At 41.9% G+C, this 14231-nt stretch overlaps 1 protein-coding gene across 4 annotated transcripts in view; it reads right to left on the bottom strand.

The window, feature by feature from the left end:
- Nucleotides 1-11492: 11492 nt before the first annotated feature.
- The window catches only part of CDC42SE2 (CDC42 small effector 2), an 86908-nt gene continuing 84169 nt past the window's right edge, over nt 11493-14231 (bottom strand). For all 4 annotated transcript variants that reach the window (XM_065045727.1, XM_065045726.1, XM_005502784.3 and 1 more), the window contains 2 exons: nt 13881-13998; nt 11493-13450 (listed from right to left, as the gene is read on the bottom strand). In XM_065045727.1, coding sequence (XP_064901799.1) covers nt 13900-13998 — 99 coding nt within the window. In that variant the 3' untranslated portion in view covers nt 11493-13450; nt 13881-13899. The remainder of the gene's footprint in view (nt 13451-13880; nt 13999-14231) is intronic.

Here is a 14231-nt window from a genome sequence, read left to right as displayed (position 1 = left end):
TTTGTGACAGTCTTAAGAGACCCATAGAAGGACTTTTGTGTTTCTGAGGTGGTAATTAACTTAGGGCAGTAAAATGCTTCATCTCAGAGTGCTTGGCGAGAAATGGGTAGGTCATGGGCTCCGGCTGGCACCAGTGCACCCAGGAGCAAGGCTCACAGCCAGAAGTGAGGATATAGAGTGCAACAGGAGGTGGGGTTGCTAGCAGAAAACCACAGGCACTGCCAATTGGGATTTTCAGTTCCAGCTGAGGCAAAAGAATACAGTGGACAGTAATATGGCACATATAGCTGTCGGAGTTTAGCTCCATTACCCCTCCAGCCAGCAGCTAGAACCAGGTGCCACTCGCTCACTGCTCCCCCACCCCTGGTGGGAGGGGAAGGAGAATCAGAAAACAAAGGCAAAACTTATGGGTTGGGATAAGAACAATTTAATGGAACGAGGAAGGAAAACGAACAAACAGTAACAACGAGAGAACTTGGAAAGCAATGGACACACAGCCCAACCACCCACCATAGCAGCCTACATCAAAACCTCCCACCACCCCGCCACGGTTTGCACTGAAACTGCCCCCCCCGCCCTGAACTGCGGCTTGTGCCTTAAATACAAAAGCACCAAATGCATGGTCCATAGAGAACCAAGTGTCCCTGACCACCCTGCTCCCAGCACTGAGGGCTTTCAAGAAAGAGAAAGAAAGACTGCACCCCAGCCTGCTCCCTTTGTAGCTGAGCATAACCTAATATCGTATCAAACACCCCTTCGGCTAGTCCTGGGTCAGCCCTCCTGGCAGCATAGAAATTAACCCTATCTCAGCCAACCCAGCACAATGGCACTGTGTCAAGCAGCAACTGTTTTAACCTTTAGAGGGGACATAGTTTCCTGCTGCCATTTTCGTTCCTCCTGTGATCTGAGGTCTCCAAGAGCATCGTGACAGAGCTAGTCACAGTGGGTTGCTAAAGGATGACTGCTCTGCTGAGAGACACACCACAGAGGAAGAGGGGCTCACAGTGCAGATGGGAGCACAGCGGGAGTCCCAGGTTCACTCAGCTCAACCAAGCCAACCTGTTTAAGCTGATTTGTAGCAGAGAGAGGTTTAATAAGTGTTCCGGATCTAGTGGAAAAGCAATGGCACGCTGTCTTTTTTTTTCAGGACTTCAGACTTTTTAAAGACCAACAGCCAAATGCTGAGTGAGAAATGGGGTTTCCCTAAGTTTGACATCTGAGATAACCCTCATCGAAGCTGCAGAGTGTACTGCAATTGCAAGAAAGAAAAGTAAAGTGTGTAGGTTGGGGGCGGGGGGTGGAGGGGGCAGGAAAGCATACAGAGTTTTATTATTTTTGTCTAGATTCATGTGTTTCTGTTTTTATCCTACTTTGGAACAAGAAACCATGTCAGTGTGCTTCTCACTAGTTCTTGTTGCCTCCACCCAGAGACACACGTGGAGGACCGAGGGCAGCAGAACGTCAGCGAGACTAACATGGTGACTCCTGCCACTACTCGCAGTGTGCTGGGAGTCCTCCAAATCCTCATACGCCGCTTTGCTAGGTGGTCACCAGTACCCACTCAGAGGGAGGTCAGCTGTTAGCCAGTGTGAACGGGGGCAGCAGGCACCTTACAGCACCTGTTCTGTGCAGTGTTTTGAAGACAATAAGGCTTAGCACTCACCAGTGTACCTTATGTGAAAGAGGATAATGTCTGCCCACCACATTTTTTCAAAAAAACTCTCAGGAGAGAGATTAATGCCAAGGATGTACTAGTCTATTTGGTTTATGTGGTGAGGTTTTGGTAGTGGGAGAACTGGAGGGGTGGCTTCTGCAAGAAAATTCCAGAAGCTGCCCCCATGTCAGACAGAGCCAGCTCCCACTGGCTCTGAGGTGGTCCCACTACTGGCCAAAGCTGAGCCCACCAGTGATGTTGGTAGCACCTCTGTGACTGCATATTTAATGAGGGTTGGGCAAAAAACAAAACCTGCACAACAGCAGCTGAAGCTGGAGAGGGGAGCGAGAATACGTGAGAGATCCAACTCCGCAAACAGCAAGGCCAGTGAAGAAGGTGGTGAGGACATGCTTCAGGCACCAGATCAGAGACTCCCCTGCAGCCCATGGTGAGGCTGGCTGTCCCTCAGCAGCCCATGGAGGTCCATGGCAGAGCAGAGCTCCATCTGCAGCCCAGGGATGACCCCATGCTGGAACAGGTGAATGTGACCTGAAGGACGCTGTGACCCTGTGGAGAGCCCACAATGGAGCAGGTTTGCTAGCAACACCTGTCACTCCATGATGGACCCATGATGGAGCAGTCCACTCCTGAAGAACTGCAGCCCATGGAAGGACGCATGTTGGAGAAATTCCTGGAGGACTGTCTCCCGTGGGAGGGACCCCACACTGGAGCAGGCGAAGAGTATGAGTAGGAAGGAGTGGAAGACAGAACCTGTGCTGAACTGGCTGCAAACCCTGTGCCCCACCACCCGCACCACTCTGGGGGAGGAGGTAGAGAAATTGGGAGTGAAGTGGAGCCTGGGAAGATGGGATGGGTTGGGCGAAGCTATTTTAATGTTTGTTCTTATTTCTCATTATCCTACTCTGTTTAATTGGCAACAAAGCAGATTCATTTCACTGAGTCTGTTTTGCCTGTGACAGTAATTGCTGAGTGATCTCCCTTTCCTTATTTCAAACCATGAACTTTTCATAGTATTTTCTCCCACCGTCCTGTTGGGGATGGAGTGACAGGGCAGCTTGGAGGGCACCTGGCACCCAGCCACAGTCAACCCACCACTGACACAAGTGCAGTGGGAATGGAGCAGGACTAGGAAGCTGGTTTTCAGCATAATGAATCAGACTACATGGCAAGATGAGAGACATGTTGATTAGGAAATCTGAGATGCACAAGGGCTCCTGCAATGGGCTAATCTTTCAGTTCGTCAGCAGGCATCACTGTGTCATTCAACTTAGTCACTTCTGCACCAAAACCCAGCCCTTTTCCCCTTCTGAAGAAGGCTGCTACAGAGTTCAAAGCCAGCTATCAGTTTTCCATGAGCCACAATAAGCTCACACCACCTAGCCAACCGTCTTCCTTGGGTCCTGGTGCTGACAGTCATCTACCAGGTGAGGCTTTGCACACTGCCATGTTTTCATCAGCCCAGAAGGACTAGGTGTTTGCCCCAAAGGTTCTCCTTCCTGCACAGACCAGCTGTGGGACCACTCCAAAGACTTTTCATGTTTTCTTCTATCTAGGCAGGTTTATCTGACCAAAGAAAGCTAGTGGAGCCTGGAGGTGCAGAAGCTGCTGAATTTTCATTTTCTCACTCCCAAGAACTGCTGCCAAGGCCTGCTTGTATTTGTGGGCTTGTATGCTGAGCTGTGTGGGCAGCCTCCGAACAGCTGGATAGCCACACTGTGTGTCTGGATTTAATAGAACCACCGATCCTGCTGCACACGCCTTTTTGTGCACTTTCACCTTCGGGCAGGTTGGGATTTTGCTATTGCTTCCCATAACCCATAAATGCAAACATCAAACACACTTGCTGATTAATGAACCACAATCAATCAAAATCAATATTAACTTTGCATTTAACCACAGGAGCAAAATAGCAAGACCCGAAGCATTCAGCTTTCATGAGGTCGTATGTTCACAGAAGAATTCTTCCATTATTCTCCCTATCTGTAAAGAAAATAGATGATGAGTTTTTGACGCCTCTATTCTTAGAGTAAGGGGCTCAAGATGGTATTACATCAGAGTGACATGTTGTGTCATTGGGGCTGACTAAGGGGGATCTTAGTGCTGTAAAAAAACCTATTTGATGGTCACATTCAGGCACACTCACGAAGGAAGGTATATTTGTGAAACAATGAGAGGCTGCACAGTCAGAGATCGCTGCCTCTAGTGAAGAGCAGCTGTACCGGGTCAGTGTGTGAGCAAAACGCCACATGAGGAGTCTCATGGGCAGAGCTCTCAGTTACAGCAAGCATGACTGCAACAGCTCCCCTTCTGTTCTCCTCTCTACTCGTCTTGAAGGTGTTGCTTATAGGAACCAGAGGAAAAATAATTATCCCATCTATCTGTGCAAGTTCCTTAGTCTTTCCTCTTGTGGTTCAGTGTTTCTTCCATCATGCCAATATGCTGGTATCAGGACTGTCTCTCAAGCAGCTTGGCAGAAGACAGATCTTGTTCCTATGTCCCATCAAATGAACATTTGTGATAGAAGCGACTAGAAGTTTCATCTGAAACTGAATTTGAAGTGAAAGGTTCTCTCTCTGCTCACCCAGGTGACCCTACGTGCTCTTGCTGACACAAATTAGCGAAGTAAAAGTAAGTCGCTGTGATCTCTGATGAGACAAATTCTCCCATCCTGGCTTAGCTGCTATAGTCTTTGATCAAAAAATTTATTTCATTAAAACAAATGAGGCTTTTTGACAAGGCTGCTATGACCCTTTTTTTATTTTCCCAGAAGATTTATTTTTTCTTACCTTGTGGTAATTGCTTGAAACAGTAGAGAACTCTCTTGTTACCCTGCTGCTTCTGAAGTAGTCTTATCTTTCTGAGTGCAGAACACAGGCAAGGGACAGGGCAGTTAGTTTATGAAAAAAAAATCACTGATATATAATTATTCATTAAAAAAAAATTTTTTTTGTGTGTGTGTGTCTATTATATCCTGTGTAGTTGTGTGCCCCACTAGAAAACTCTGAAGTGACCTTTCAGTTAAGTATTACTGACTGAAGTGAAGGTGATGCCTGGCAGGCCATTATTTGATGCAAAGCTACAAAAGCAAAATGTACTGCTGTTACCCTTTAGAGAATGTTAGCCCCTGGCCAAATATCAAAAAACTGCTAGTGCTACTTCAGGAGCATGCTAGGAGATGCTTAGAGGCAATTTTCCAACGTTTGTTATTTCAAGTCTCACTTAAATTCATTAGATTCTGCTGCATATTCCTGATAATCTATGTAAATGTCGCTGTGATGGGAGGATTTAGACTGACCTCAGGTGGGAAACAAGGAACATCAGTTCTCAGAAGCCCAAAACCTTAAGTAGTAAACAGTGGAGGAATAAAAATGCAGATGATGTGGTGTACTGGAAATTTGGGCAGAAGGTTGTGCAGTGGAAGAAGCAAAGCAATGAAATCCTGAGCCATGCAAGTGTATTCTTAGCTTTGTAAAACCCTTGAAACTCTTTGTAGTCTTCTGATTCTGGGTCCTTTTGGCCTGATTAGAAAAGGCCATTCTTCTTCGCAGATTCATTTATGGTCAGGGAATTGGACTGTGAGGTTCTTAACTGGGGAATAGTGCAGTGTGCTGTGAAAGTGGCTTTACCATGCTATGATGAGCTACGTAAAGCAATTGCCCATCCAGGGAGGCCAGTTACATCTCATAAAGTGAACACCAAGATGGCTAATACTGAGCGGAAGGGAGGCCTTTATGGGCCCTATGGCATGATTTGTTGGACAGGACTGTGGAAACTTCTTACTTACAGAGAAGCTTAAATTTAGAAGGCATGTCAGTCCCATGGAGGGTTTTCCTTCATGGGTGTGGACAGCTTTCCCACTGAAGAAAGCTATCCAAATGAGCAGCTGCACATATTTGATCACAATTTTCCAAGCAATGATAGCATTGATTATTGTATTGATAATAACCAGCCCCAGTCACCCTTCCTTTAGCTGACCGGGCTGGCATAACCCTGCTAGATGGGGGCAGGGAGGACAAGGACTTGACTTCGCATAGAATTAATCTGAGTGCCCTTACATGGAAAATCCGATTTGAGTTTTCTTAACTCAGGGCAATACTATGTGAACTTGGACTTAGGAAGGTGGCAGAGCTGCCCAGGAATGTGATGCAAATGGCTGGTTCAGTTTGGGGTGAGGCTGGAGTTGTCTGTCTTATCAGTGCTGCCCTGGCCTATGCATTGCAGCATCGTGGATATTTGAAGCTCTGCAGGAGGTGGGTGGATGTCCTGCACAGCAGCTGAGAAGGGCCTCATGCCCCAGAAACCATCAGGCACTTGGTCTTAGAGAAGAAATCATTATGTCTCATTATAGCACATACCTTGGGGACAGCATGGGCCACTGTATCTATGTAGGTCAGAACAGTTTAATACTGCTCTAAGTGTTTGGGTATGCCAGTGTGTTACAAGAGGCTTAAAATCCTATTTAAAAATGGTTTAGTAAGCAGACATCTTGATGTAACTTTTCAGTTCTAGGGTTTATAAAGCTGTTGAATTAACTGCAGTGTTTCCTTCTGCCATGTATTTCCAGTGCTCTGGTAGTGATTCAGAGAATGAGTGAAGAAGGTCTTAACCAAAGCATGGCATGGCAATTTAATTCCCATCCAAATAATGGGCTGGGTGCATTTTGTCAGTCTCTGAGGAAAAGAGTATCTGTGCAATTGCGAGTGGATGTAGGGAGACAGAAATTGGTGGTTATAGTCAATAAAAAGAAATACTGGGACTTGGACCTATAGCAGCAATATCATCCTGCTATCATCCAGCTCCAGCAAATGGGTTTGGAAACAGAATTCTGAATGTTTAAGAGACATGGATCTGCATGAGCATCCATTGCTCCATTCTATGTATGTTCACATTAAGGAAAATCATTTGCATTTAATACAGACTTTGAAAATTCCCAAAAAGATGTTAATTTCCCAGCTCTGTTCACTATGCAGCCCTGTTCCTCTGGTCTGCTCCAACGCTGCTTGTTGCGATGAATTCTGCTTATGCCAGCTGGAAACCAAATCTCTGCTGCAACATACAGAGTAATCGGCTTTGAATCTCCTACCTAAAACTGAAAAATGAGCAAGCCTTTCTGCACTGGGCTCTGGTTTTGTGGCTGTTGCCAATAGCTCCTTTTTTAAAAGAGCACCATGGGGAATTGGCCTGGGTACAGTGCTTGGATACCTGTCAAAACTTACCCTCCTCCCCCACTTACCCTCTTTTCTTTTCACTCACCCACCCTCAGTATCTGCCCTCCTCAGTCCTCCATCCTTCCAAACCCAGAGCTGCTCACTGAATTGTGATTATTGATTCCTTACTTCCACCTTCTGAAATGTTTTTCTGCTTTATGAACATGAATCAAAATGCTGCACAATGCACACACATCCATGCATTATCTCTGCTGCTTAATGCATACACCATACACAGGAGATGTCTGTTAATGCTCCAGTAGGTGAAATTGTGACAAGTGGAAAAAGCGGCAGAGTGCCTAAATGTACATTAGCATTAACTACCTGGTAAGTATACTCTTCTCCAAGGATTAAGATTCTTTGCCTGTTTTATTGGTACTGTAAAGACCATTTCTTAAGGAAAACTGTTTCACAATAGCCATTGCCTTAGTGTGGTCACATTTCATGAAATTTGAGGACTTAAAATCTATTCCAAGTAATACTGATCTTACTCCTAGAGGTGATGTTTTAAGAACTGGCCTTGTGTAATGGCCTGCCTCACACATTTGGTGAGGGATCATGGTGAGTGACAGCGGGTGGAAAAGATAAACCTCAGCTCCTGCGTGGTGCATGAGAGCTCCTCACACCATTGCTGTATCAACAGGAATCATTCATCTGAGCTTCCCACCACAAAATGCACAAATGCAAAATACATTCATATTTTCTAGCAGATATTTCAAATCAATTATAACTACAAAAGCTGATGTAATGGTGAGAGATTAAAAAAAAAAAACAAACCACCAAACCAAACAAAAGCCAACAGCCTCATCCTGGCACTGAAAACATAGCACAGGTGAAAGAAAGCACATTCCTGGGAAACAATTGCTCATGACTCTGACATGCAGAGCACTGACACAACACCAGCACCACCTGAATACTGACATCAACACATGAAACAACAGGTATCCATAGTGACCAGCTCACTGTTTCACGCTGAAACATCTCCTGCCCTCAAAGTCACTGTTGGACCGATAAAGCTTATCATAACTCTTGCATATATCAACACCTTCTTGAACTATTGGAAAATCAGAGTAAGCTAATTTCAGTGTTACCTACCAGATCTACAGCCCCGCTTTGTGTGTGTCACGGCATACCAGGAGTGTCTTCTACTACAAGCGAAGTCCAAAAGTGAAGCATCCACCTCACTTGAGAGAACTGATAAACCAAACATATTTTTATTTTCTGCTAATAGCCTCTGATACTATCGTGTGTCTAAAAACAGATCACCAAACTTTTTTGGGGGAAAAAAAAAAAAAGAAAATATAAACTTGGCTGTAGACAATCCATGCCATGAAGAGCTCCCACAAATGCTTACAAATACTTAAATAGCTGTGTTATACAAACAAATATTCCTTTTGCATGACAGCTCATTCATAAATGTGGCTATACCATTTTGCATCATATTTAGCTAAGCAAGCTCAGTATTCAGCAAATTATTGCCAACTCCACCAGCACTCTGTATTTTCTAGTCTTAATAGGAAATGTGCTTGAAGTCTGAAGTCATTATTCCTGTTACCTTGTGTGAAAGCAGAAAGTCATGTCTTGCATAGATGGATTTAACACAGATGGCAGAAATTAATTGTATTGCCTGAGGTTGGGTGACTCTTGGTCATTATGCAGTTGACCATTTGGCAATGTGTTCACCATGCTCTGCGCCCCCAAACCAAACAGAATAACCTGGGCAAAGCTGGTGAACCCAATGCACGAAAATAGAAATCCCAAAAAGCAGAAGTAGCTTTTTAGCAGACATATTCACAGCCCCAGCTGTAGCCAAGCATTGTCACTAAGTTGAATGTCAGGTGCTTTTTAATTCGGAAAGCTTGATGCATTTCCACAGTCAGGTTAAGACATCAACGTACCCCGTAACAGATGATTTCTGATCCTGTGCTGCTAACTCCCATGCTTACTCTACATAAGCGTTAAGAAACTGATCCAAGTTAAAACTAACCAATTTTGTCAAAACCACAACCTGTACTATACATCAGTACCCAACAGAGTCAGCTGAGCAGCCAAATTAGTATCAGCACTAACAGGGCCTACGAGAGTAAGTAGATAGGACCAGTCCAAATCGGTTTTACTGATAGGCCTTAGAAGTGCTTGTACTAATCATCAGCAGAGCCAGGACAACATTTTCAATACGCTTTAATATCACAGCCACTGTATATGGATCTACAGTCAGGACTGCATCATTATTATTTGGGATGTTAAATACAATTAAATATTTGTCAATTTATTAATTGAGTAGTGCACATTTTAAAATAATTTGTAGCTGATTTAGTAATGGTAAGTGATGAGGCGCACTCTTATGGGCACTTTGCTTCATGCCATGAATACAGGGAAAGAAAATAGCTTTTCTTCTTGGGAAATACTGAAGAGCACATGCGATTCTTGTCCATCACATAAGCTTAAAATATGGTCACCAAAATGCCAGTTTAAAATCTGCCAATATTTCATAAGATAGAACATCAAGAGTAAGGAGGATGTTTTACCGTATTTTGTCAATTTTTAAGGAAACTAGCCAGAGCTATACATGCACAGTGATGATTGAGTATGGCTTATGCTTAAGAGAGTGTTACTTGCTCGAGTTCATGATAACTTCCAGTTACTTTGGCTTATTGCAACTATGCACAGAGGTTGCTCCTAATCACCTAACAGCAAACACTGAAAGAACCATCTAAAATTTACCTGTTGCTAATTTAACAGAGATTTTTTTGCCAGCAGGAAATGGTTAAATTTTTATTAAGTCTCATTCTGGGGAATCTTGCTCACTGCTTGGCAATTCACTCATCCAGTATCTCTTGGCTTCTCAGCGGCACATGTTGCATGTGTCATCAGTCTCAGGCAGGTGCACTTCTTCAAAAATAATTTTCACATCTTCTGTTAGTAGAATAGTTTTATAGGGAAGTTGCAGCCTGTGGATGCAACCAGCATGTTTCTATAGACTTAATAGAAAAGAAACATGAAATTCTTATCCCAAATCCTGAGCCTTTAACGTCTTACTGTGGAAGTGTTTTATGCCCTGATGTAGCTGTTTGTGCTCATGGAATTGCAATGTACCACTAAATATGCAACTTAGTCCAGATTTCATTGTTCTATCATGTTAACACCTGCTTTTAAGGAATAAGAAAATGTTGAGGAGAGGCCTCTCCCATTGGACTTTTTCACAAATACAAAAACCTAATAAACTTTCTTTGGTAAACCCTATGCTGCTTCCTAGTAGTTTCAGAAGGGGACATAGTACTTTTTTATTTTTTTAAGGCATATAAAGAAATTAAAGTAAATTCATTAAGTCTTTTGAGTGGCATGCACACAGATCTTCATAGAAGATGGAGATCAGGAAATACAATGAAGTGCTGAAGATCTACAGAATCCTTATAAAGCTCTAAAAGTAACTATCTTTTCTCTAGGAAGGGGTCCTATTCACACACAAAGTAGGAATAGCTTTAAAAATTAGACTTTGAAAATCAATATTGTATTCAATTAACTCTTCCCCTCACCACAGGGGAAACAAACAAACATGACTGAAAAAAAAGAGAAAAGGAATACTGAAATCAGAATAACTGTGTTGTGATGAAACATGTACTTGGTAAGAAGGTGTTATCATGTATACAGGGCAAGATTTCCTAACAATTTTCTGGATCTGAAGGGTGGGATGTTTTTGGTATATCAAATCATGTCAGAGCACAGTGCTAGTTGGGACCAAGACTATGTTCAGAGACTTGGCTGCTTAATGCAGCACCTTCTCACTTCAAAATTTAAAAAGGCATAAAACAGGTGAATTGACTCATGCAACTGTTTTAGGCAGCTAAACACACTAAGGACTAAGTGTACACAAGTTGGCGCTTCTTTGAGAGATCAAACCCCTTTATTTTTATAGATGGTTATATTAGAACATCTGCTCTTCAGTAAACACCTTTATGGATAGTACTAAGCTTCTACAACCTCAACAATTAAAGAAAAGAACCCTCATGGCTTTACCCTTTAGAACCATCCTTTTTCCTCAGATGGCAACTAAGGTCTCGCCATGACCTAAAGAATTAATGATCCATCCTTTAAAACAATTCAGCATGAAGTCTGAAGTAGTAAATCAGTGCTCAAGGACTTAACTTTGAGAGTGTAAAATATAAAAATTAATTGAGTCAAATAGGGAGTAGACAATATTGTGCCTTGAAGATATATTTAATGCAGATAGGCATATTACAATTACTAGTTGTATGATTAAGTCTTCTGCTGATCACCACAGTAATTGGAAAGATGATCAAGAAAGTAACGCACATACCAGTTGCAGTCAAAAAGAAAGCAAATTTGTATATGAAGGTTTCAAATATATTTTTTAACAAACCTTCCCTTGAAGATCCTTGCAGAAACCCCTGGTATACACACTGAATCAAGGCAACAAAACTATCAATAAAATTATGGGTTAATCCACTTGGCAACAAAAGGGTCTAGTGGTATGAAAAAACCCTCAAGCCTGCAAATTACTTACCAACACCTCAAATTTATCTGTAGGCTGCAAGTGTTTTTCTAACGCTAATGCAAGTTATAAAAAAGAAAAAGGATAGGCCACCAACTGAAAGAAAACATTTATTGAATCAAAGTCAATACTTTCCTTTTAATATCTACAAGCCAACACTGAACTGACTTTATTCAAGAATGAACACAATGTACAAATTATGTCTGTTATAAAAATATGTCAATTTTTTTTTCCTGGCTATTGAGCCAAAAACATTTTGACAAGTGCAAGATATGTTTGGCAAGCAATTTAAGCCGCTATTACCAGTGACAAAGCTCAAATAATTTCATAACCAAAATGTAGTTAAGACTCATTGATAAAGTGGCACTGGACATGTTGATCACTGGAAAAAAAAAAACAAAACTCACTGCACTGCCACATGTTTATGCACCCAGACAATTGAACATCTTGATCTTCTGTCATGACAAATCAGTACCTTTATCAGTGAAGACTATCCAACCTAGTTCAAACTATTCAACCAGACAACTGACACCTGCCACTGGAGGAAAACAGAGAGAAGGCAAACTACCTCCACGGCCCTGCATTTTGTATGTTCTTTGCAAACTGTGAGAGCAGAGTTGGTAGGTTTATACATGTTTAAATCAACCTGACAGCTGTTGCAAAGTGAAATCAGGGAAAGGATGGAAAAAGAATAAAGAATCATATATGACGGCAATCTGTATTTATGAATACATGCGTGTATGTGTATAAAAATGGATTTGACTAGGCTCAGTTATGCTTTATTTGTTTGGGTGGGTTTTTTCAACCACATAAAAATTTAACTCAACCAGGACTCAATCATTGACTTCGCTCAAACCACCAACAAGGAGGAAAAAAAGGGACAATCTACAGCAATAATCTGAAAACAGTGCAATATTAAAATACAATTTCACAACATGTGAAAGAAACATGCTTTGGAACCTGAGCAAAAGGCGTTTTACTGACTTAGTAAAAAGTCACCCTGTATGTTGTTTTAATCGGCATCTGTTCTGCCAGGTTAGTATGTTGCTCTCGGCAACTCCCATGGCCCCTAAACATTTAGTACACAGAAACTGCCAACTACTTAGAGAGGTCTACTAAACTTTTCAGCTAATATTGCAGGCAGTCTGACATGCTGTTGCTGGAAACAAACATACAGCCCAGAATTAAGAAAAATGGTAAAAAGAAAAAAGAGCAGCCAAACATGATGCTTTTCTTTTCTTTTTAAACAGACTGAAGTGTTTCCACAACACTTAGATACGGTACTACACTGATTTACAGTCTTCAGATCAGCTCTTTCAAAATAAATATACCGAACATTTACAACAAATGCCTCATGAATGCAAGCTCTCTCTTTATTATTTCAAGACCAGCTGGATGAAAACTAAAATGAAGACATAACTCTGAAGCAGCTAAGTTACAAGTCCTTTTTCAGGAACAGGCATGACTTGGTGCCACAGCAAAGTTTCTCACCAGTCTGCAGTAGGCAAGTTTTTTTTTTCTCCTAGCACCAAGCAGGCCACCATACAAAGCAACTTCACAAAGCATGCAGTCATCTACTCTGCTGATTTTGTATGAAATAATCATTTGTGCTTGCAGGTCGCAGACCTTTAAAAGATGGGTATGAACAACAGATGACTGAAGACATTAGTGGAAACTCACTTGTTTCTAAATTACTTGAGTGAAAAAAAAATTTAAAGACTAAAAAGCAACCAAATCTTGTGCATTAATATTTCTGAGGGATGAGGGAATATAAGGTTGGTGCTTTAACTTGCCTTAAGGCAAACAAAAACTTAAAACCCATCCTAAACAGCTCTATGTCCATGATACTGGTAGAGGCCAATGTGTGCATGCCACCAAAAGGCACGGTCAGACCAATCTGATAAATGGCATCATCAGAGCAGAACAGCAAATCTTCACTGGAGTAATCACAAAGGGTGAACAATGAGCCATCACTTCTCTTGTCATAAGCACAGAAAGCAGTCACCAAGGCAAAAGAGGGGACACAGGGAAGAAGATACAGGAACTCACATAAACCTGGAAGACAGAAAACACAGTAAACAGAGTTGAACACTCTGAGTGACCGTTTTACTACTGTAACATTGCTATTAATTAACACCACACACATTATACTTAAACGGATAGAACTGTTGCAAAAATGGTATATTAATAATATAAAAAAATTCTTCTGAAATTTATTACATAACTAACTTTACTTGCAAATATTTGCCTACGTTACTGTCTTAGGTATAAAACACACAAACAGACTGATGCAGTCAGGACAATCTCTTGTTCATTGGGCAAAAAAATTAACATCTCTACATGATATTGAATTTTTTACTCAGAAATGCATTTTAAAACCGGGCATCATAAAGACATGGCTATTTATAGGGAGCTAATTACAAAGTAGTACGATTTATTTTCCTACTACTCTAACAGTACCTAAAAAGCAGCATGCAGTACTTACTGGAAGGGTTTCCCGAAGGCTATCCTGCCTTTGTATCTACAAGCTGCATCTGAACATTTGCAGACATGCCACCTCCATAGCCTCCCTTGGACTGCATTTGATTCTGAATTGAGCTGACCTGAAGACAAAAGGGAAAGGGAGGAAGAGAAAATAAGAATGGCACCAAACGCTTCTGATTGCATTTATTGTTTAGGTTGGGTTCTGAAGTGCTCCTGTACCATTAAACTACATTACTTTTGCATGAGGACATCTGCAATGTAGGTTTGATTAAATTTTTACTCCTGCAGGCAGCTGAACAAGTGAGATGGAAGAACTAGTGCTGAGGCAGAAGTTCTTCCTCTCTCCTGAAGA

Source organism: Columba livia, chromosome Z, assembly GCF_036013475.1.
Source record: "Columba livia isolate bColLiv1 breed racing homer chromosome Z, bColLiv1.pat.W.v2, whole genome shotgun sequence".
In the NCBI taxonomy this organism is placed as follows: Eukaryota; Metazoa; Chordata; class Aves; order Columbiformes; family Columbidae; genus Columba; species Columba livia.
The sequence above is the reverse complement of the archived record's forward strand: the minus strand, read 5'-3'. Positions and strand labels throughout refer to the sequence as shown.